The following is a 24939-nucleotide window of genomic DNA, read 5'->3' as shown; positions in this document are numbered from 1 at the left end:
GTTACTGAGTGCCAGAGAATTGTTACTCGCACAGACACAAAATTGTTACTTGCACAGACACAGAATTGTTACTCGCACAGACACAGAATTGTTACTCAGGGCCACAGAATTCATACTCAGGGACAGACAGAATTGTTACTGAGCGCCAGAGAATTGTTACTCAGGGACAGACAGAATTGTTACTGAGTGCCAGAGAATTGTTACTCAGGGACAGACAGAATTGTTACTGAGTGCCAGAGAATTGTTACTCAGGGACAGACAGAATTGTTACTGAGTGCCAGAGAATTGTTACTCAGGGACAGACAGAATTGTTACTGAGTGCCAGAGAATTGTTACTCGCACAGACACAAAATTGTTACTTGCACAGACACAGAATTGTTACTCGCGCAGACACAGAATTGTTACTCAGGGCCACAGAATTCATACTCAGGGACAGACAGAATTGTTACTGAGTGCCAGAGAATTGTTACTCAGGGACAGACAGAATTGTTACTGAGTGCCAGAGAATTGTTACTCAGGGACAGACAGAATTGTTACTGAGTGCCAGATAATTGTTACTTAGGGCCACAGAAACGTTATTAGGGCCACAGAATTGTTACTCAGGGACAGACAGAATTGTTACTGAGTGCCAGAGAATTGTTACTTAGGGCCACAGAAACTTTAGTTAGGGCCACAGAATTGTTACTCAGGGACAGACACAGAATTGTTACTGAGGGCCACAGAACTGTTACTTAGGGCCACAGAATTGTTACTCGCACAGACACAGAATTGTTACTCAGGGACACAGAATTGTTACTCAGGGACACATAATCGTTGAATTAAATAGTATGTCAGACAACATGCAGAGGAGTGGCAGAGGAGGCAATGTTTTAGGAGCGAGCAGACGTGGCAGCAGAGGAAGGGGTCGAGGCAGCACTATTCGCAGCCAGAGGCCAGTGCTCCCGGTGTCATCCAGCGGTCGTGTCTCCACCGACAACCCTGCCGTTATCGATTGGTTGGCTCGGTCGTCTTCCTCTTTCCAGGTCACCTCTGACACCTACAGCCAACGGTCGGTGGGTACGTCAGACACAAACGTTAGTTGGCATGGCCCGGGACCTAGCCCACTGAAATCACGTGTCCTCTACCTGCCCCTGTCCTTTGGTGTTCCCTCACCAAGCGAAGTATCGCATGCTGTGGGCTCAGCCCCACTGTACAGTGAGGAAGAGCTAACAGAGGGCGGTCAGGAACGGGGGGAGACATCCGCCTTTTCAGCAGCTAGGCGAAGAAGTAGTGGCGAGGAGAGTGGCCCGGTAGCCGGTCTGGAGACAGGTCTGTCTCCTGACCCAGACGCAGCCGAGGGGGCTAGTAGTGAGGCGGAGACCCTACTTGATGATGAGGAGGTTGATCGCACTTGGCAGCCTCGTCGTCATCAGGCAATTTCTTCCGCATCATCAGGAGAAGAGGGTGGCAGCTTGGCAGTGAGCGAAACAGTCGGTGGGTTGCCCAGGAGACAGCAGCAGGGTCGCAGCAGTGTCAGTGGAAGCAGTGTCAGTGGAGCCAAACGGCCACGGAGTAGAGCACCAGCTCCACTGCAGCCTACCACCACGGCCAGTAGTGGTGCCGGTGTGCACGGAGGAAGCAGCAGTCAGCCAGTGAGGAGTATCGGGGGCAAAGTTTCCTACTCGGCGGTGTGGCAATATTTCGTCAAGCCGCCCGAGGAAGTAAACGTAGCCGTATGTCGACTATGTGGCCAGAAAGTCAAGCGTGGCCAGGGGGCCCATGTTGGGACTATTTGGGCCATGTTGGGACAATGGGAGACCTCCCATTGCTGCTGTCTCCATCGCCACACTCTGCCATGTGCCACTTTCAGGTCTCCTCACACACTGCTGGTGTGTTCAGTTTTTTGACATAGGGTGCTGGCAGATTACGGGCCTCCCATAGCTGCTGCCAGGCCCCTAATCTGCCATGGGCCCCTATATACCGCCTCCTCATGCTGCTGCCAGGTCCACAGTGTCTCATGCCATGTGCCACTTTCAGGTCTCCTCACACTGCTGGTGTGTTGAATTTTTTGACATAGGGTGCTGGCAGATTATGGGCCTCCTATAGCTGCTGCCAGGCCCCTAATCTGCCATAGGCCCCTATATACCGCCTCCTCATGCTGCTGCCAGGTCCAGAGTCTCTCATGGGTCCCTGTACGGCCTCCCATTGCTGCTGTCTCCATCGCCACACTCTGCCATGTGCCACTTTCAGGTCTCCTCACACACTGCTGGTGTGTTCAGTTTTTTGACATAGGGTGCTGGCAGATTACGGGCCTCCCATAGCTGCTGCCAGGCCCCTAATCTGCCATAGGCCCCTATATACCGCCTCCTCATGCTGCTGCCAGGTCCAGAGTCTCTCATGGGTCCCTGTACGGCCTCCCATTGCTGCTGTCTCCATCGCCACACTCTGCCATGTGCCACTTTCAGGTCTCCTCACACACTACTGGTGTGTTCAGTTTTTTGACATAGGGTGCTGGCAGATTACGGGCCCCTAATCTGCCATAGGCCCCTATATACCGCCTCCTCATGCTGCTGCCAGGTCCAGAGTCTGTCATGGGTCCCTGTACGGCCTCCCATTGCTGCTGTCTCCATCGCCACACTCTGCCATGTGCCACTTTCAGGTCTCCTCACACTGCTGGTGTGTTGAATTTTTTGACATAGGGTGCTGGCAGATTACGGGCCTCCCATAGCTGCTGCCAGGCCCCTAATCTGCCATAGGCCCCTATATACCGCCTCCTCATGCTGCTGCCAGTGCCAGAGTCTCTCATGGGTCCCTGTACGGCCTCCCATTGCTGCTGTCTCCATCGCCACACTCTGCCATGTGCCACTTTCAGGTCTCCTCACACACTGCTGGTGTGTTCAGTTTTTTGACATAGGGTGCTGGCAGATTACGGGCCTCCCATAGCTGCTGCCAGGCCCCTAATCTGCCATAGGCCCCTATATACCGCCTCCTCATGCTGCTGCCAGGTCCAGAGTCTCTCATGGGTCCCTGTACGGCCTCCCATTGCTGCTGTCTCCATCGCCACACTCTGCTGCCATGTGCCACTTTCAGGTCTCTTCACACTGCTGGTGTGTTTAATTTTTTGACATAGGGTGCAGGCAGATTACGGGCCTCACATAGCTGCTGCCAGGCCCCTAATCTGCCATGGGCCCCTATATACCGCCTCCTCATGCTGCTGCCAAGTCTAGAGTCTCTCATGGGTCCCTGTACGGCCTCCCATTGCTGCTGTCTCCATCGCCACACTCTGCTGCCATGTGCCACTTTCAGGTCTCTTCACACTGCTGGTGTGTTAAATTTTTTGACATAGGGTGCAGGCAGATTACGGGCCTCACATAGCTGCTGCCAGGCCCCTAATCTGCCATGGGCCCCTATATACCGCCTCCTCATGCTGCTGCCAAGTCCAGAGTCTGTCATGGTCCCTGTACGGCCTCCCATTGCTGCTGTCTCCATCGCCACACTCTGCTGCCATGTGCCACTTTCAGGTCTCTTCACACTGCTGGTGTGTTTAATTTTTTGACATAGGGTGCAGGCAGATTACGGGCCTCACATAGCTGCTGGCAGGCCCCTAATCTGCCATGGGCCCCTATATACCGCCTCCTCATGCTGCTGCCAAGTCCAGAGTCTGTCATGGTCCCTGTACGGCCTCCCATTGCTGCTGTCTCCATCGCCACACTCTGCTGCCATGTGCCACTTTCAGGTCTCTTCACACTGCTGGTGTGTTAAATTTTTTGACATAGGGTGCAGGCAGATTACGGGCCTCACATAGCTGCTGCCAGGCCCCTAATCTGCCATGGGCCCCTATATACCGCCTCCTCATGCTGCTGCCAAGTCCAGAGTCTGTCATGGTCCCTGTACGGCCTCCCATTGCTGCTGTCTCCATCGCCACACTCTGCTGCCATGTGCCACTTTCAGGTCTCTTCACACTGCTGGTGTGTTTAATTTTTTGACATAGGGTGCAGGCAGATTACGGGCCTCACATAGCTGCTGCCAGGCCCCTAATCTGCCATGGGCCCCTATATACCGCCTCCTCATGCTGCTGCCAAGTCTAGAGTCTCTCATGGGTCCCTGTAAGGCCTCCCATTGCTGCTGTCTCCATCGCCACACTCTGCTGCCATGTGCCACTTTCAGGTCTCTTCACACTGCTGGTGTGTTAAATTTTTTGACATAGGGTGCAGGCAGATTACGGGCCTCACATAGCTGCTGCCAGGCCCCTAATCTGCCATGGGCCCCTATATACCGCCTCCTCATGCTGCTGCCAAGTCTAGAGTCTCTCATGGGTCCCTGTACGGCCTCCCATTGCTGCTGTCTCCATCGCCACACTCTGCTGCCATGTGCCACTTTCAGGTCTCTTCACACTGCTGGTGTGTTAAATTTTTTGACATAGGGTGCAGGCAGATTACGGGCCTCACATAGCTGCTGCCAGGCCCCTAATCTGCCATGGGCCCCTATATACCGCCTCCTCATGCTGCTGCCAAGTCCAGAGTCTGTCATGGTCCCTGTACGGCCTCCCATTGCTGCTGTCTCCATCGCCACACTCTGCTGCCATGTGCCACTTTCAGGTCTCTTCACACTGCTGGTGTGTTAAATTTTTTGACATAGGGTGCAGGCAGATTACGGGCCTCACATAGCTGCTGCCAGGCCCCTAATCTGCCATGGGCCCCTATATACCGCCTCCTCATGCTGCTGCCAAGTCTAGAGTCTCTCATGGGTCCCTGTAAGGCCTCCCATTGCTGCTGTCTCCATCGCCACACTCTGCTGCCATGTGCCACTTTCAGGTCTCTTCACACTGCTGGTGTGTTAAATTTTTTGACATAGGGTGCAGGCAGATTACGGGCCTCACATAGCTGCTGCCAGGCCCCTAATCTGCCATGGGCCCCTATATACCGCCTCCTCATGCTGCTGCCAAGTCTAGAGTCTCTCATGGGTCCCTGTACGGCCTCCCATTGCTGCTGTCTCCATCGCCACACTCTGCTGCCATGTGCCACTTTCAGGTCTCTTCACACTGCTGGTGTGTTAAATTTTTTGACATAGGGTGCAGGCAGATTACGGGCCTCACATAGCTGCTGCCAGGCCCCTAATCTGCCATGGGCCCCTATATACCGCCTCCTCATGCTGCTGCCAAGTCCAGAGTCTGTCATGGTCCCTGTACGGCCTCCCATTGCTGCTGTCTCCATCGCCACACTCTGCTGCCATGTGCCACTTTCAGGTCTCTTCACACTGCTGGTGTGTTAAATTTTTTGACATAGGGTGCAGGCAGATTACGGGCCTCACATAGCTGCTGCCAGGCCCCTAATCTGCCATGGGCCCCTATATACCGCCTCCTCATGCTGCTGCCAAGTCTAGAGTCTCTCATGGGTCCCTGTAAGGCCTCCCATTGCTGCTGTCTCCATCGCCACACTCTGCTGCCATGTGCCACTTTCAGGTCTCTTCACACTGCTGGTGTGTTAAATTTTTTGACATAGGGTGCAGGCAGATTACGGGCCTCACATAGCTGCTGCCAGGCCCCTAATCTGCCATGGGCCCCTATATACCGCCTCCTCATGCTGCTGCCAAGTCTAGAGTCTCTCATGGGTCCCTGTACGGCCTCCCATTGCTGCTGTCTCCATCGCCACACTCTGCTGCCATGTGCCACTTTCAGGTCTCTTCACACTGCTGGTGTGTTAAATTTTTTGACATAGGGTGCAGGCAGATTACGGGCCTCACATAGCTGCTGCCAGGCCCCTAATCTGCCATGGGCCCCTATATACCGCCTCCTCATGCTGCTGCCAAGTCCAGAGTCTGTCATGGTCCCTGTACGGCCTCCCATTGCTGCTGTCTCCATCGCCACACTCTGCTGCCATGTGCCACTTTCAGGTCTCTTCACACTGCTGGTGTGTTTAATTTTTTGACATAGGGTGCAGGCAGATTACGGGCCTCACATAGCTGCTGGCAGGCCCCTAATCTGCCATGGGCCCCTATATACCGCCTCCTCATGCTGCTGCCAAGTCCAGAGTCTGTCATGGTCCCTGTACGGCCTCCCATTGCTGCTGTCTCCATCGCCACACTCTGCTGCCATGTGCCACTTTCAGGTCTCTTCACACTGCTGGTGTGTTAAATTTTTTGACATAGGGTGCAGGCAGATTACGGGCCTCACATAGCTGCTGCCAGGCCCCTAATCTGCCATGGGCCCCTATATACCGCCTCCTCATGCTGCTGCCAAGTCCAGAGTCTGTCATGGTCCCTGTACGGCCTCCCATTGCTGCTGTCTCCATCGCCACACTCTGCTGCCATGTGCCACTTTCAGGTCTCTTCACACTGCTGGTGTGTTTAATTTTTTGACATAGGGTGCAGGCAGATTACGGGCCTCACATAGCTGCTGCCAGGCCCCTAATCTGCCATGGGCCCCTATATACCGCCTCCTCATGCTGCTGCCAAGTCTAGAGTCTCTCATGGGTCCCTGTACGGCCTCCCATTGCTGCTGTCTCCATCGCCACACTCTGCTGCCATGTGCCACTTTCAGGTCTCTTCACACTGCTGGTGTGTTAAATTTTTTGACATAGGGTGCAGGCAGATTACGGGCCTCACATAGCTGCTGCCAGGCCCCTAATCTGCCATGGGCCCCTATATACCGCCTCCTCATGCTGCTGCCAAGTCCAGAGTCTGTCATGGTCCCTGTACGGCCTCCCATTGCTGCTGTCTCCATCGCCACACTCTGCTGCCATGTGCCACTTTCAGGTCTCTTCACACTGCTGGTGTGTTTAATTTTTTGACATAGGGTGCAGGCAGATTACGGGCCTCACATAGCTGCTGCCAGGCCCCTAATCTGCCATGGGCCCCTATATACCGCCTCCTCATGCTGCTGCCAAGTCCAGAGTCTGTCATGGTCCCTGTACGGCCTCCCATTGCTGCTGTCTCCATCGCCACACTCTGCTGCCATGTGCCACTTTCAGGTCTCTTCACACTGCTGGTGTGTTAAATTTTTTGACATAGGGTGCAGGCAGATTACGGGCCTCACATAGCTGCTGCCAGGCCCCTAATCTGCCATGGGCCCCTATATACCGCCTCCTCATGCTGCTGCCAAGTCCAGAGTCTGTCATGGTCCCTGTACGGCCTCCCATTGCTGCTGTCTCCATCGCCACACTCTGCTGCCATGTGCCACTTTCAGGTCTCTTCACACTGCTGGTGTGTTTAATTTTTTGACATAGGGTGCAGGCAGATTACGGGCCTCACATAGCTGCTGCCAGGCCCCTAATCTGCCATGGGCCCCTATATACCGCCTCCTCATGCTGCTGCCAAGTCTAGAGTCTCTCATGGGTCCCTGTACGGCCTCCCATTGCTGCTGTCTCCATCGCCACACTCTGCTGCCATGTGCCACTTTCAGGTCTCTTCACACTGCTGGTGTGTTTAATTTTTTGACATAGGGTGCAGGCAGATTACGGGCCTCACATAGCTGCTGCCAGGCCCCTAATCTGCCATGGGCCCCTATATACCGCCTCCTCATGCTGCTGCCAAGTCCAGAGTCTGTCATGGTCCCTGTACGGCCTCCCATTGCTGCTGTCTCCATCGCCACACTCTGCTGCCATGTGCCACTTTCAGGTCTCTTCACACTGCTGGTGTGTTTAATTTTTTGACATAGGGTGCAGGCAGATTACGGGCCTCACATAGCTGCTGCCAGGCCCCTAATCTGCCATGGGCCCCTATATACCGCCTCCTCATGCTGCTGCCAAGTCCAGAGTCTGTCATGGTCCCTGTACGGCCTCCCATTGCTGCTGTCTCCATCGCCACACTCTGCTGCCATGTGCCACTTTCAGGTCTCTTCACACTGCTGGTGTGTTTAATTTTTTGACATAGGGTGCAGGCAGATTACGGGCCTCACATAGCTGCTGCCAGGCCCCTAATCTGCCATGGGCCCCTATATACCGCCTCCTCATGCTGCTGCCAAGTCCAGAGTCTGTCATGGTCCCTGTACGGCCTCCCATTGCTGCTGTCTCCATCGCCACACTCTGCTGCCATGTGCCACTTTCAGGTCTCTTCACACTGCTGGTGTGTTAAATTTTTTGACATAGGGTGCAGGCAGATTACGGGCCTCACATAGCTGCTGCCAGGCCCCTAATCTGCCATGGGCCCCTATATACCGCCTCCTCATGCTGCTGCCAAGTCCAGAGTCTGTCATGGTCCCTGTACGGCCTCCCATTGCTGCTGTCTCCATCGCCACACTCTGCTGCCATGTGCCACTTTCAGGTCTCTTCACACTGCTGGTGTGTTTAATTTTTTGACATAGGGTGCAGGCAGATTACGGGCCTCACATAGCTGCTGCCAGGCCCCTAATCTGCCATGGGCCCCTATATACCGCCTCCTCATGCTGCTGCCAAGTCTAGAGTCTCTCATGGGTCCCTGTACGGCCTCCCATTGCTGCTGTCTCCATCGCCACACTCTGCTGCCATGTGCCACTTTCAGGTCTCTTCACACTGCTGGTGTGTTTAATTTTTTGACATAGGGTGCAGGCAGATTACGGGCCTCACATAGCTGCTGCCAGGCCCCTAATCTGCCATGGGCCCCTATATACCGCCTCCTCATGCTGCTGCCAAGTCTAGAGTCTCTCATGGGTCCCTGTACGGCCTCCCATTGCTGCTGTCTCCATCGCCACACTCTGCTGCCATGTGCCACTTTCAGGTCTCTTCACACTGCTGGTGTGTTAAATTTTTTGACATAGGGTGCAGGCAGATTACGGGCCTCACATAGCTGCTGCCAGGCCCCTAATCTGCCATGGGCCCCTATATACCGCCTCCTCATGCTGCTGCCAAGTCCAGAGTCTGTCATGGTCCCTGTACGGCCTCCCATTGCTGCTGTCTCCATCGCCACAGTCTGCTGCCATGTGCCACTTTCAGGTCTCTTCACACTGCTGGTGTGTTAAATTTTTTGACATAGGGTGCAGGCAGATTACGGGCCTCACATAGCTGCTGCCAGGCCCCTAATCTGCCATGGGCCCCTATATACCGCCTCCTCATGCTGCTGCCAAGTTCAGAGTCTGTCATGGGTCCCTGTACGGCCTCCCATTGCTGCTGTCTCCATCGCCACACTCTGCCATGTGCCACTTTCAGGTCTCCTCACACTGCTGGTGTGTTGAATTTTTTGACATAGGGTGCTGGCAGATTACGGGCCTCCTATAGCTGCTGCCAGGCCCCTAATCTGCCATGGGCCCCTATATACCGCCTCCTCATGCTGCTGCCAAGTCCAGAGTCTGTCATGGGTCCCTGTACGGCCTCCCATTGCTGCTGTCTCCATCGCCACACTCTGCTGCCATGTGCCACTTTCAGGTCTCTTCACACTGCTGGTGTGTTAAATTTTTTGACATAGGGTGCAGGCAGATTACGGGCCTCACATAGCTGCTGGCAGGCCCCTAATCTGCCATGGGCCCCTATATACCGCCTCCTCATGCTGCTGCCAAGTCCAGAGTCTGTCATGGTCCCTGTACGGCCTCCCATTGCTGCTGTCTCCATCGCCACAGTCTGCTGCCATGTGCCACTTTCAGGTCTCTTCACACTGCTGGTGTGTTAAATTTTTTGACATAGGGTGCAGGCAGATTACGGGCCTCACATAGCTGCTGCCAGGCCCCTAATCTGCCATGGGCCCCTATATACCGCCTCCTCATGCTGCTGCCAAGTCCAGAGTCTGTCATGGTCCCTGTACGGCCTCCCATTGCTGCTGTCTCCATCGCCACACTCTGCTGCCATGTGCCACTTTCAGGTCTCTTCACACTGCTGGTGTGTTAAATTTTTTGACATAGGGTGCAGGCAGATTACGGGCCTCACATAGCTGCTGCCAGGCCCCTAATCTGCCATGGGCCCCTATATACCGCCTCCTCATGCTGCTGCCAAGTCCAGAGTCTGTCATGGTCCCTGTACGGCCTCCCATTGCTGCTGTCTCCATCGCCACAGTCTGCTGCCATGTGCCACTTTCAGGTCTCTTCACACTGCTGGTGTGTTAAATTTTTTGACATAGGGTGCAGGCAGATTACGGGCCTCACATAGCTGCTGCCAGGCCCCTAATCTGCCATGGGCCCCTATATACCGCCTCCTCATGCTGCTGCCAAGTCCAGAGTCTCTCATGGGTCCCTGTACGGCCTCCCATTGCTGCTGTCTCCATCGCCACACTCTGCTGCCATGTGCCACTTTCAGGTCTCTTCACACTGCTGGTGTGTTAAATTTTTTGACATAGGGTGCAGGCAGATTACGGGCCTCACATAGCTGCTGCCAGGCCCCTAATCTGCCATGGGCCCCTATATACCGCCTCCTCATGCTGCTGCCAAGTCCAGAGTCTGTCATGGTCCCTGTACGGCCTCCCATTGCTGCTGTCTCCATCGCCACACTCTGCCATGTGCCACTTTCAGGTCTCTTCACACTGCTGGTGTGTTAAATTTTTTGACATAGGGTGCAGGCAGATTACGGGCCTCCCATAGCTGCTGCCAGGCCCCTAATCTGCCATGGGCCCCTATATACCGCCTCCTCATGCTGCTGCCAAGTCCAGAGTCTGTCATGGGTCCCTGTACGGCCTCCCATTGCTGCTGTCTCCATCGCCACACTCTGCCATGTGCCACTTTCAGGTCTCCTCACACACTGCTGGTGTGTAGAATTTTTTGACATAGGGTGCTGGCAGATTACGGGCCTCCCATAGCTGCTGCCAGGCCCCTAATCTGCCATGGGCCCCTATATACCGCCTCCTCATGCTGCTGCCAAGTTCAGAGTCTGTCATGGGTCCCTGTACGGCCTCCCATTGCTGCTGTCTCCATCGCCACACTCTGCCATGTGCCACTTTCAGGTCTCCTCACACTGCTGGTGTGTTGAATTTTTTGACATAGGGTGCTGGCAGATTACGGGCCTCACATAGCTGCTGCCAGGCCCCTAATCTGCCATGGGCCCCTATATACCGCCTCCTCATGCTGCTGCCAAGTCCAGAGTCTGTCATGGGTCCCTGTACGGCCTCCCATTGCTGCTGTCTCCATCGCCACACTCTGCCATGTGCCACTTTCATTTCTCCTCACACACTGCTGGTGTGTTGAATTTTTTGACATAGGGTGCTGGCAGATTACGGGCCTCCTATAGCTGCTGCCAGGCCCCTAATCTGCCATGGGCCCCTATATACCGCCTCCTCATGCTGCTGCCAAGTCCAGAGTCTGTCATGGGTCCCTGTACGGCCTCCCATTGCTGCTGTCTCCATCGCCACACTCTGCTGCCATGTGCCACTTTCAGGTCTCTTCACACTGCTGGTGTGTTAAATTTTTTGACATAGGGTGCAGGCAGATTACGGGCCTCACATAGCTGCTGGCAGGCCCCTAATCTGCCATGGGCCCCTATATACCGCCTCCTCATGCTGCTGCCAAGTCCAGAGTCTGTCATGGTCCCTGTACGGCCTCCCATTGCTGCTGTCTCCATCGCCACAGTCTGCTGCCATGTGCCACTTTCAGGTCTCTTCACACTGCTGGTGTGTTAAATTTTTTGACATAGGGTGCAGGCAGATTACGGGCCTCACATAGCTGCTGCCAGGCCCCTAATCTGCCATGGGCCCCTATATACCGCCTCCTCATGCTGCTGCCAAGTCCAGAGTCTGTCATGGTCCCTGTACGGCCTCCCATTGCTGCTGTCTCCATCGCCACACTCTGCTGCCATGTGCCACTTTCAGGTCTCTTCACACTGCTGGTGTGTTAAATTTTTTGACATAGGGTGCAGGCAGATTACGGGCCTCACATAGCTGCTGCCAGGCCCCTAATCTGCCATGGGCCCCTATATACCGCCTCCTCATGCTGCTGCCAAGTCCAGAGTCTGTCATGGTCCCTGTACGGCCTCCCATTGCTGCTGTCTCCATCGCCACAGTCTGCTGCCATGTGCCACTTTCAGGTCTCTTCACACTGCTGGTGTGTTAAATTTTTTGACATAGGGTGCAGGCAGATTACGGGCCTCACATAGCTGCTGGCAGGCCCCTAATCTGCCATGGGCCCCTATATACCGCCTCCTCATGCTGCTGCCAAGTCCAGAGTCTGTCATGGTCCCTGTACGGCCTCCCATTGCTGCTGTCTCCATCGCCACAGTCTGCTGCCATGTGCCACTTTCAGGTCTCTTCACACTGCTGGTGTGTTAAATTTTTTGACATAGGGTGCAGGCAGATTACGGGCCTCACATAGCTGCTGCCAGGCCCCTAATCTGCCATGGGCCCCTATATACCGCCTCCTCATGCTGCTGCCAAGTCCAGAGTCTGTCATGGTCCCTGTACGGCCTCCCATTGCTGCTGTCTCCATCGCCACACTCTGCTGCCATGTGCCACTTTCAGGTCTCTTCACACTGCTGGTGTGTTAAATTTTTTGACATAGGGTGCTGGCAGATTACGGGCCTCCTATCGCTGCTGCCAGGCCCCTAATCTGCCATGGGCCCCTATATACCGCCTCCTCATGCTGCTGCCAAGTTCAGAGTCTGTCATGGGTCCCTGTACGGCCTCCCATTGCTGCTGTCTCCATCGCCACACTCTGCTGCCATGTGCCACTTTCATTTCTCCTCACACACTGCTGGTGTGTTGAATTTTTTGACATAGGGTGCTGGCAGATTACGGGCCTCCTATAGCTGCTGCCAGGCCCCTAATCTGCCATGGGCCCCTATATACCGCCTCCTCATGCTGCTGCCAAGTTCAGAGTCTGTCATGGGTCCCTGTACGGCCTCCCATTGCTGCTGTCTCCATCGCCACACTCTGCTGCCATGTGCCACTTTCAGGTCTCCTCACACTGCTGGTGTGTTGAATTTTTTGACATAGGGTGCTGGCAGATTACGGGCCTCCTATAGCTGCTGCCAGGCCCCTAATCTGCCATAAGCCCCTATATACCGCCTCCTCATGCTGCTGCCAAGTCCAGAGTCTGTCATGGGTCCCTGTACGGCCTCCCATTGCTGCTGTCTCCATCGCCACACTCTGCCATGTGCCACTTTCAGGTCTCCTCACACACTGCTGGTGTGTTGAATTTTTTGACATAGGGTGCTGGCAGATTATGGGCCTCCCATAACTGCTGCCAGGCCCCTAATCTGCCATGGGCCCCTATACCGACTCCTCATGCTGTGACGTTGCAACAACGTGGAATTCAACCCTACATATGTTAGACCGCCTTTACGAACAGCAAAAGGCCATCACAGATTTCCTGATGTTAAAAGCAGATAAAGGTACTCCCTGTGTAACTTAGATGTCAGCCATTGGCAGCTCATGCGTGACACCTGCGCTTGCTCAGGCCCTTTGAGGAGGCCACGCTATTCGTGAGTCGGCAGGACTATGGGATGAACGACGTCATTCCTCTGTTGCACGTCCTGGAACAAATGCTGTTAACAATGGCTGGTCAGGGTGCGGTAGACGTGGCGCACAGATCTCAACGCCACATGGCCCCTGTGGGGGCAGGACTGGAAGAAGAGGAGGAGGTAGAGGAGGACATTGGTGCTCAGGAATTATTGAGTGAAATGGGTGGTTTTTCCACTCAGCGGACAGGAGTGGAGGAGCAGGAGCATCTGGTAGAGGAGGAGGAAGAGGAGACAGAGGACCTAGACGCACCGTGGCAGTATGCTGTGGAGATGGAGGCAGGGAGTCCCTCGCATTCCTTGGCACAAATGGCCCATAGCATGCTCGGTTGCTTGCGTAGCGACAGCCGAATAATAACCATCAGACAGAGGGATGACTTTTGGCTGTCCACCTTGTTGGACCCTCGCTACCGTTCAAAAATGGTGGCCTTTTTCACACCTGCTGAGAGGGAGGCCAAAATAACGTACTATAAAAAACACCTATGTAGTCAGCTGGTCTCTGCCTGTCTGCGCCAACGTCCATCCTCAGACACTGTGGGCCCTGTGCGCTCGTGTTCCGCTGCCATGGCAGCAGGGGAGGGGTGGGGTGGTAGGAGCAGTGGCAGCTCCACCAGCAGCGGCTGCCTCAGTCTGCAGTCGATGATGAGTAGCTTTCTTCACCAGCGCAGTGAGGAAACTACTAACCAGCCGCAGCAGCAGCAGCAGCATCAGGTGGACCTGGAGCAGGACCTCAAACAACAGGCTTAGGCCTACTTGGACAGCACCCTGCCAACCGAGGTAGACAATCCCCTTGACTACTGGGCAACGAAACTTGACCTTTGGCCCCAACTAGCTGAATTTGCCCTTGAAAGGCTGTCATGCCCGGCCAGTAGCGTGGCATCGGAGCGCGTGTTTAGTGCGGCAGGAGGTATTGCAACTCCGCGGAGGACACGGCTGTCCACCCAAAGTGTGGAGAGACTCACGTTTGTGAAAATGAATCAGGCGTGGATTAGTCTGGATTTCAAACCACCAGTTCCTGACACAACTGACTAAATCCGCCATGAATCATGCCCCAAACATGTGCCACTTTCAGGTCTCCTCACACTGCTGGTGTGTTCCATTTTTTGTCATAGGGTGCTGGCAGATTACGGGCCTCCCATAGCTGCTGCCAGGCCCCTAATCTGCCATGGGCCCCTATACCGCCTCCTCATGCTGCTGCCAAGTCCAGAGTCTCTCATGGGTCCCTGTACGGCCTCCCATTGCTGCTGCCTCCATCGCCACACTCTGCCATGTGCCACTTTCAGGTCTCCTCACACTGCTGGTGTGTTCCATTTTTTGTCATAGGGTGCTGGCAGATTACGGGCCTCCCATAGCTGCTGCCAGGCCCCTAATCTGCCATGGGCCCCTATACCGCCTCCTCATGCTGCTGCCAGGTCCAGAGTCTCTCATGGGTCCCTGTACGGCCTCCCATTGCTGCTGTCTCCATCGCCACACTCTGCCATGTGCCACTTTCAGGTCTCCTCACACTGCTGGTGGGTTCCATTTTTTGTCATAGGGTGCTGGCAGATTACGGGCCTCCCATAGCTGCTGCCAGGCCCGTAATCTGCCATGGGCCCCCGTACCGACTCCTCATGCTGCTGCCAGGCCCGTAATCTGTCATGGGCCCCTGTTGTCGCTTGTTGGCATATTCCGCTCGTTCAGATGCTCCTTCTCCTGCTACTCATCTTCACGGATTCCGTCAGCAGTCTTTCTTGGAATCCGTTTCCAAGAGACAACAGTTTGCGAGCACGCACCCGACGGTGCAGAAGCTGAACGTCCTCCTGTCCAAGTTGCTGCTGCCAGGCTCGTAATCTGTCATGCGCCCCTGTACCGCCTCCTCATGCTGCTGCCAGGTCCAGAGTGTGTCATGGGCCCCCGTACCGACTCCTCATGCTGCTGCCAGGCCCGTAATCTGTCATGGGCCCCTGTACCGCCTCCCCATGCTGCTGCCAGGTCCAGAGTGTGTCATGGGTCCCTGTACGGCCTCCCATTGCTGCTGCCAGGCCCGTAATCTGCCATGGGCCCCTGTACCGACTCCTCATGCTGCTGCCAGGCCCGTAATCTGTCATGGGCCCCTGTACCGCCTCCTCATGCTGCTGCCAGGTCCAGAGTGTGTCATGGGTCCCTGTACGGCCTCCCATTGCTGCTGTCTCTATCGCCACACTCTGCCATGTGCCACTTTCAGGTCTCCTCACACTGCTGGTGGTTTCCATTTTTGTCATAGGGTGCTGTATGGCCTCCCATTGCTGCTGCCTCCACCGCCACACTGTGGCTCCACACTCTGGTTTTGGCCCCGTGACTGCCCAAATGAGTGAAGTGTGCGGTGATTCTAAGATCGACGGCACTCATCTGCATGTCATACTGACTGACAGTATTATTTCTCTTCCCCAGCAGACTCCAAGGGCATTTAAATTAAAGGTACAGTGTTCTGCACTAATATTAAGTCTCTCTGAAGCCTAGAAACACCCTTTTTTAAGTTAAATTCACAGCGAATTTATTCGACTCGAATCGAATATTGTCCACGAATTCGCCGAATCAGTCGAATCGAATTTTTCATTTCTTCGCTCATCTCTAGTTTCTATATATTTGTAATGTTTGAACACTTCTGGCTGACTATGTCATAATTTCTCCTACAGACTTAAACCGTACAGCTGTCTCTGGAAGCTTCAGGATTTCTTCAGTGCTCCAATAGTGAAATTCTATTATAACGTTGTGTCATATGTTGGATTTTTGTGGCTTTTTGCATATGTTCTGATTGTTGATTTCCAAACCCATCCATCCTGGAGAGAATATCTATTGTACATTTGGGTCTTCTCCATCTTTATCGAGGAGCTACGTCAGGTATTGTTAGATTATTGTATTGAATTTAGATCCAACAGTTTACTAAGCACTTTACAAAATATAATAATACATTACACTTACAATACAATTTAAGACATGAGGTTTAAGAGGGCCCTACTCTAGTGAACTTACAATTTTAAAAAGGAAAGGGTTAGTTATATAAAAGAAAATAACTATCAGGGGAAAAGGTAAAGGAGAAAGTAAAGTTCAGCTTTTAGGTTGAGGTGGGATAGGCTTCCCTGAAGAGGTGAGTTTTCAGGGATTATCTAAAGGGGGATAGATAGCTCAAGAGATTGGAATAGGAAGTTCCAAAACCTGCAGGAGGCTCTGAATAAGTCTTGGAGGCAAGCATGAGTGAAGGTGATAGGAGAGTTAAAGAGTAGGAATGAGATGAATGCACCTGGGTTTGGTTTGCAGGAGTTTGTCAAACAACTCACAAGTTCCAGCATTAATCCCAAAACTGTTGAAATCAATGGGAGCCACATCTTTAAAATCAGTTCTGGCTATTTTAAATACTAATAGGGAAGGGATTGTTGAACAAATGGCACAAGGGGCTAAAAAAATAAAAACAATTCAGTTTTGCAGCCAACAGTAGGTAGCAGTACTTTTAATAAGGCATAAACCTAAGGTGAAACACTAAAATGCACAAATCCTTTAAAAACCTAAAAAATTTGCCTGTTTGTTAGGATGCAGCTGCTGGCTTCCTAATACACAGGAGCCCTGCATGGGAAGCTGCCACATTTAGCAATAGTAGTAATACCACCCTAAATGTGACTTCCTGCTGCAGCTGAAGTTTGGTTTAGAGGGCGGATGGGCAAAGCAAATTCAAACCAAATCCTACTTTAGTCCAAACCTGATGCTCATCCCTACTAAAAATCAAGAAGCCTTTGGAAGAGCGCAGAGGACAATTGCTTGGTATTTTGAGATAAGTTTGATTATGTAGCCCTTGCCCTTCGCTCCTCGCGGGACCTCCTACTCTCTAGCTCCCTGGTCTCCTCCTCCCACGCCCGATTGCAGGACTTCTCCAGGACTTCCCTCATCCTCTGGAGCTCCCTACCCCAGTCCATCGGACTGTCGCCTACCCTCCTCACCTTCAGGCGCACCCTGGAAACCCTCCTCTTCAGGGATGCCTACCCCAACCTCACCTAACACCCAACCTCACCTAACAACTAACCTCCTCCACTCCTCCCGCCACTCCATCCCCCACAGGCATCTCCTCCTGTGCCACCTTCCCCTCCCTCCTAGATTGTAAGCTCGAAAGAGCAGGGCCCTCGATCCCCTCGTGTATTGTATTGTTACTGCCTTGTCTCATGTTCTGTCCCCCTTGCTATTGTACAGCGCTGAGCATACCCTTTGGCGCTATATAAATACTGTAAATTAATAATAATGTAGTTTGCGGCAGAGTTGTGGATTGCTTTGTAGGTTGTTGTTAGCATTTTCAGTTTTATTTGTTGGGTAAGTGGAAGCCAGTGAAGGGATTGGCAGAGAGGGGTGGTACAGTGGATGAGCCTGGCAGCAGTATACATGATGGATTGAAGGGGGCTAGCCTGTAAAAGCAGGCCAATTCCATTAGTCTAGGCAAGAGATAAGGAAGTAAAAGGATATCAAAGGCAACAAAGATTTGGACAATGATTGGATGTGGGGCTCGAAGGGGAGGTCATAGTCCAGGATTACACCTAGCACCCTGGCATGGGGGGGGGGAAACATATGATTGTGCTATTGATCTTGAGGGAAAAGGCAGGAGAGGGGGGGAGAATATTATGAGCTCAGTTTTAAAAAAAATGAGTTTGAGGAAGTGGTGTGTCCTCACACTAAAATGTCAGTAAATGAGTAATGCCCAAGGAAACTGAAGGAGTGAGTTGAGAGATAGATTTGGGTGTTGTAAGAGTAGAAATTCGCAATATTCCCATCGCACATTTTCCTGAAATGGGCTGGAAGCTAAACAGGTGCTGCGGCAACAACCAGCTGGGAACTGATAACATCACAGGTTAATATGTATATTCACGGGAACACCATGGATAGTACACTTTAGTAATGTCCAAACACTTTTATTCAAAGAGATCACATCACAGCAAGAAAGTACAAAGCATTAGGGGCAATGCTGGACCTCTTTGTCAGGTATGTGATATCTTTGATTAAAAGCTTCATCCAATGAAGGGAGGAGGAGTAGATAGAGAATAGAAGGGGTTGGAGGACTCCTTGGTGAACCTGTATGGAAAGTGGAAAAGGAGAGGAAGAGATGAAATTATTGGTGATTTTAAGCACTTAGATAGGTAGGAAGAAACCCAAGAGAGAGCAGAATATTGGAGACAGAGGGAGTAGAGTTTTTTGAGGAGGAACAGATGGTTAAATGTATCAAAGGCAGCAGAAAGGTCTAATGGTATGATTATGGAGCAGTGGTTATTGGTTGTAGCAGTTAGCAAGTTAAGAAGGTTGTTATCAGTGAGGCAGCATTTCCGATTAGGCATTTTAGAAGTTTGGAAAAAGGAGTTGAGTCTTAAGGTGTTTAGACTATTAAGGTCGAGCAAGGGCTATTTAAGTATGGGGTAACCAGTGCATGTTTAAAAGAAGAAGTAGCAGATGTCCAAAGTAAGGGAGAGACTAAAGAGAGCCTAGAACAGGGGTGGGCAAACTTTTTGACTTCAGGGCCGCAATGGGTTCATATATTGGACCCGGGGGCCGGACCAAGAGTAGATGAATGATGTGTATGTGTCATCCATAGTAAGTATAGTAATATTCCCCCATAGCAAGCATAGTAATTAATCCCCCATATAGTAATCCATCCCCCATATAGTAATTCATCCCCCCATAGTAATTCACCCCCCATAGTAATTCATCCCCCATAGTAATTAATCCCCCATATAGTAATTCATCACCCATAGTAATTCATCCCCCATAGTAATTCATCCCCCATAGTAATTCATCCCCCATATAGTAATTCATCCCCCATAGTAATTCATCCCCCATATAGTAATTCATCCCCCATATAGTAATTCATCCCCCCTATAGTAATTCATCCCCCCTATAGTAATTCATCCCCCATAGTAATTCATCCCCCCTATAGTAATTCATCCCCCATATAGTAATTCATCCCCCATATAGTAATTCATCCCCCATAGTAATTCATCCCCCATATAGTAATTCATCCCCCATATAGTAATTCATCCCCCATAGTAATTCATCCCCCATATAGTAATTTATCCCCCATATAGTAATTCATCCCCCATATAGTAATTCATCCCCCATAGTAATTAATCCCCCATATAGTAATTCATCCCCCCATAGTAATTCATCCCCCTATAGTAATTCATCCCCCCTATAGTAATTCATCCCCCCTATAGTAATTCATCCCCCATATAGTAATTCATCCCCCATAGTAATTCATCCCCCATAGTAATTCATCCCCCATATAGTAATTCATCCCCCATATAGTAATTCATCCCCCATAGTAATTCATCCCCATATAGTAATTCATCCCCCATATAGTAATTCATCCCCCATAGTAATTCATCCCCCATATAGTAATTCATCCCCCATATAGTAATTCATCCCCCATAGTAATTCATCCCCCATATAGTAATTCATCCCCCATAGTAATTCATCCCCCATATAGTAATTCATCCCCCATAGTAATTCATCCCCCATATAGTAATTCATCCCCCATAGTAATTCATCCCCCATATAGTAATTCATTCCCCATATTAATTCATCCCCCATATTAAGTCCCCAAGTCCCCCCTGTGTCAATTCACTTACCTTTGCTCCGCGCGTTCCTCTCGCCGTGTTCCCGAGCCGTTCCGGTGTAGCATGAAAATCTGTCTCCTATGAGGATCTGTCCCCCTCGACGTATCTGCGCATGTGCCAGTTTCAGGCATTAGCAGCTGATCGGCGATCTCCGGCACATGCGCAGATACGTCGAGGGGGACAGATCCTCATAGGAGACAGATTTTCATGCTACACCGGTCTTCAGGGCGGACTGTGAGAGGAGCCTAGCTCCGCGGGCCGGATTAAAAGGTCCGCCGGGCCGTATACGGCCCGCGGGCCGTAGTTTGCCCATTGCTGGCCTAGAATAAAGAAAGAAGGTCACCAGAGCAGTTCTGAGGGGAGACAATTCAGGGGGCAGATGGCTAGGTGAACATCAGTGAAAGGTTTAGCAACCTCAGCTGTAGTAACATGGTCAAAAGGGCAAAATGGTAAATTTGGTGGTAGACATAGTATGTTAAGAGGGGGAGAAATCTGTACATACAGTGTATACCCCATTAAACACAGTCAATGTTTATTGTGGGTGCAGATGTGTCTGTGGAAGGTCTGTTGTGTCCATCAGTACAATTCATGACTGGGTGCTTCTCAGTACAGAAAGGTTTATAAGTTGAGTATAGATATTTCTCTCTTCCCATCATTGTAACTCCTCACCCCTTACCAAGTAAGAAATACTACAGTCATCTCTATCCATGTGTAGTCTAGTCCAGCGACGTCCAATTTAATAGGGCCCAAGGGCCACATTTATATCCACAAGTGTAGTGGGATTTGATTTTCTATGCAATCTATAGTAAAATAAGTAAAAAAAAAACCCTTGAGGACCAACGACATACCCGTACGTTGCTTGACTTCAAACAGTTTTACTGGGATGATGCCTTCAATCAGTTTTCCCACTGGAGGATTCGAATGACCAGCCAAACAATGCTTGGATTAGCTTTGATCGGCTCTCAGTTATAATAATCCAGAAGTGATATCAAGTCACTCGGCAGTAAAAAAACTCAAGCATTCAAAAACACAGATCTTGGTGTTTTGATAGCTTTTAAGTGGAGAGGAGGGATTTGGGGACCCTAGATCCCTCTATATAGAATACCTGTCATGTGCCTATTGCTGTCAAAAGATGTTTACATGCGTCAGTCCCGCACACACACAAACAGTGATCATCCCACACATGCGATAAATGCTGGTGTGGTGTTGGACAATGCCATCATCCCCCAAATAGGTAGAAAACAGGAAATTCCTCTTAGATTGGGACATTTGAGTACATAAAGTACCAAAACAAGAATGCCAATGTCACATGAATGGATAGCAAGGAATTTATAATACTCTGTACAATAATGTTTTGTTTTTTGTAACGTGCCTCAAAAGCCCCAATCTAAGAGGGAGGATTTCCTGAGTCCCACACGTGAGGTATCTCTGCGAATGTCAAATCATGGCCAATAATTCGAATATCAGATCTCCTCTGTAAATCTAAAGTGGTAGCCTGTAAATGCTTTTAAAACGTCAACATTGGATAGTAACATTTACATTGTTTGTTGCCATTGCAGGGGCGTGTGACATGTTTGGTATCTATTTACTTGGTGTAATATCATCTTACATATTTCCTAAAAACATTGGGTTATCTATTGTGTTTTTTTTGCATTAAAATTGAAAAAAGTGTATTTTTGCCCAAAAAATAGAGCTTAAAAAAACGCTGCACAAATACCATGTGACATGAAAAGTGAAAAAGCCACCATTTTATTCTCTAGGACCTCTGCTTTAAAAATATATATACTGTATGATGTCTGGGGGTTCTAAGTAGTTTTTTTACAAAATATATTGATTTTTATATGTGAACAAAAGTGCCCCCCCCCCAAAAAAAATAGTGGCCTGGATGTCAAATGGTTACCGTATTTTTTGCTCCATAAGACGCACTTTTTCCCCCCCAAAAAAGGGGGGAAAATGTCAATGCGTCTTACGGAGCGAATATAGAGCGGCCGGTCCGGTATTTCCACTGCCGCCGTGCAGAATACCGGGCCGGCTGCTCAGCTCTGCAGCGGGACCTTATGGAGAGGACTGCTGACCTTTGGGGAGGTGGGGAGCGGGTACCTGAATTGGACAGGTACCCGCTCTTACTTCTTTGTTCTTTGATCTTACCTGTTCCTCTATCCAGCGGCGTGCTGTCTTCCCGGCTTCTGTAGTGTGGGCACTGGGTATGACAGCCGGGTGCCAAGTGCGCATGCGCAAGAAGCGGTGCTTTTTGTGAATGGTAAGGCGGTACCTGGGACACATGACAGATCCCAGAAGCCGCCGGACCAATCACAAAGCGCAAGTGCTTCTCGCTCATGCGCACTGGGCACCCGGCTGTCATGCCGAGCGCCATTACAGAAGCCGGGAAGACAGCGCGCGGCTGGATCGAGGAACAGGTAAGATCAAACAAAAACTCTGCGGAAGTAAGAGCGGGTACCTGTCAAATTCAGGTACCCGCTCCCCACCTCCCCAAAGGTCAGCAGTCATCTGTACTGTCCGCAGTCTCTGGTCATCCCTGTGCTGTCTGCAGTCTCTGGTCATCCCTGTGCTGTCCGCAGTCTCTGGTCATCTCTGTGTTGTCCGCAGTCTCTGGTCATCTCCTGTACTGTCCGCAGTCTCTGGTCATCTCCTGTACTGTGTTCGCAGTCTCTGGTCATCCCTCTGCTGTCCGCAGTCTCTGGTCATCCCTGTGCTGTCCGCAGTCTCTGGTCATCCCTGTATTATGTCTGCAGTCCATTAGTTCAGAATTTTTTTTTTCCTGTTTTCTGCCTCTAAAACCTAGGTGCGTCTTATGGTCAGGTGCGTCTTATGGAGCGAAAAATACGGTAATCAGTGTAAGTTTTAAAACAACCATTGTCACAGTGCATGAAAAGTATACATTTTATTCTATCATTGTACCTTTTATAATGACACTAAAAGTATGATTATTGTGCAATGCAGATAATTATTGACAAATTAAAAGGTGTTGTTTTTTTTAATTTTGCACATTTTTAAAAATGATCCTTAAAAATAAACAAACAATATGTGTGAAAATAAAAAAAAGGTTGAAATTTTATGAAAAATATAACAATGAAGAAAGATATTATAATAACAGCTAACAGCACTACTCCCTTAGGAGTTGCAGAAGTTTGGGGCCCCCTATAGTCCTGCACAGCCAAGCAACATTTCCACAACGACTTGCATCCAGGAGTCAGAAATCAGTCCTTGAGCTTGTTTTTCATTTTTTATTAAGGGGATATCAACTTGGATGGGGAAAGGGGTATATGGGGGCCCAATTGAGCTGATGAACTGAAGACACCTTCCTGGAACTATTTACAAGTCTACTGCAACACAATCTCTGTTGAAGAGCTAGCCAGCACTTCTCCAGACTCCAAATATTCCTCGATCTGACTGCCTGAAAGAAATCCCTGGACATGGGATCCAGTCCTGCCACTTTAAAAGAAAGACAGCCCCAGCAGGTTGCTAATCTGGTTTCGAACCAGAGTGCTCCTTACCCTGTCTGGCCCAGAGGGGTGTAGATTTACTCACTTGTCCCTCTCCTGTGCTGCTATTGATTCGTTGGTTGCTACCAGGCCTTCTAGCTGGGCTGGTGCTTCTCTGCTGCTCAGGTGGTCCTCTCTCAGGGGGCCGGTGAGGGTGCAATCTTTCTTCCTGTCCAGCTCCTCCACCTGTAGGTGAGCCCCTCTCCCATCTGACCGCCCTCTCAGGCTCCTACACTTCAACCTACTTCTCCATTTCCACCCGAACTCTCCTCCAACTCTTTCTTGCTACTGGGCAGGCTCTCTCATATTCAAGGGCTTCTCTGACCCCTTGACAAGTCTCCTGTTGGGGATTGGTCAGAGTCCCTTGTATATGCAGATCAGCCACTCCTTACATCTGCCCGCTGCTTCTAGAACTCTCTCCAGAGTCCCAGGGCACGGGGAAGACTCAGAGAGCTGATTCTGTAGAGCCTTCCAGCTCTGACCAACATTTGACCCCTCTGACTATTGCATCTGGGCTGCTATCCAGCCCCTAACTGAAAATTAGATTCTAGTTCCCCTAGCTACCTAGAAGGGTGGTACACAGCTAAAGGGATAACGGAGATAATTAGGGTTATGTGACAGAAAATATATGTAAATTAAATGTAAATATATCTCAGTGCAATAAATATAATAATAAACAAAAAAGTCCTTCCAATATGAATCTGTGTATCAGTGGTGTGATAATAACAATCACAGCAAATCGTGTTTAGTCCCACAAAGTGCTCTGGAATCCGGTGTGCAATCCATCACCACTATACACTCACCACAGGGCTACTTGTTAGGTAGCAAATATAACAAGGGGTCTGTGTTATACACTCTCCAACAACTCTAATGGGCCAGTTTTATCCTGAAAGAAGATGCTCACCAAACAGAGCCTAGAGAACTATATATAGTGTAGTATACATAAAAGCATTCCACATGGAGAACAATTAAACCATTATATATGCCACATACCAAGATGGCCACCGTTCTGAAGCACAGAGTCAGAGGTGTGACGTCAGCACGTAAGCTCCACCCAACGCGTTTCGTGCACATGCGTGTCCTCAGGGGTACGCCCATGAACATCTGCACGATACTTTTAAATAAAATACTACACTCTATATCGTTCTCCTTACAAAATAAGGGGGATTCCTCTCTCAGACAGTCGTCATCAGAACTAGTAAAGGATTTCCCCTCCATTTCAGTGGTATCGCACAATTTTGTATAATCTCTCATCCTCAGTCCTGGCGAAAATGGTCACCAGAATAAATAGAGGGAATTATATTCACATCAATACTTCACATCATGTGTGCTGCAAACACAGTTTACATATGCATGCACAACTTATACATGTGTTTGCTTCTGCGAGTGAGCACGGAGGGATAGATGGCTTTAATTTTTTTTTTCTTATTTTTTTAATTTCACACTTTTCCTTTAATTTTTTTTTATCACTTTTTATTTCTATTAAAAGGAATGCAAACATCCCTTGTAGTAGAA

The 24939-nt window shown here is 50.7% G+C and overlaps 1 protein-coding gene across 1 annotated transcript in view; it reads left to right on the top strand.

The window, feature by feature from the left end:
- LOC149467462 (transient receptor potential cation channel subfamily M member 2-like) overlaps positions 1–24939 on the top strand; it is a 342560-nt gene that overhangs the window by 170815 nt on the left and 146806 nt on the right. Inside the window, exon 18 of the mRNA XM_089671623.1 lies at positions 15974–16178. Coding sequence (XP_089527749.1) covers positions 15974–16178 — 205 coding nt within the window. The remainder of the gene's footprint in view (positions 1–15973; positions 16179–24939) is intronic.

This window comes from Staurois parvus, unplaced genomic scaffold, assembly GCF_062004578.1.
Source record: "Staurois parvus isolate SC_StPar_1 unplaced genomic scaffold, SC_StPar_1.0 ptg000109l, whole genome shotgun sequence".
Classification (NCBI taxonomy): Eukaryota; Metazoa; Chordata; class Amphibia; order Anura; family Ranidae; genus Staurois; species Staurois parvus.
This window is presented reverse-complemented; position numbering and strand designations above follow the sequence as displayed.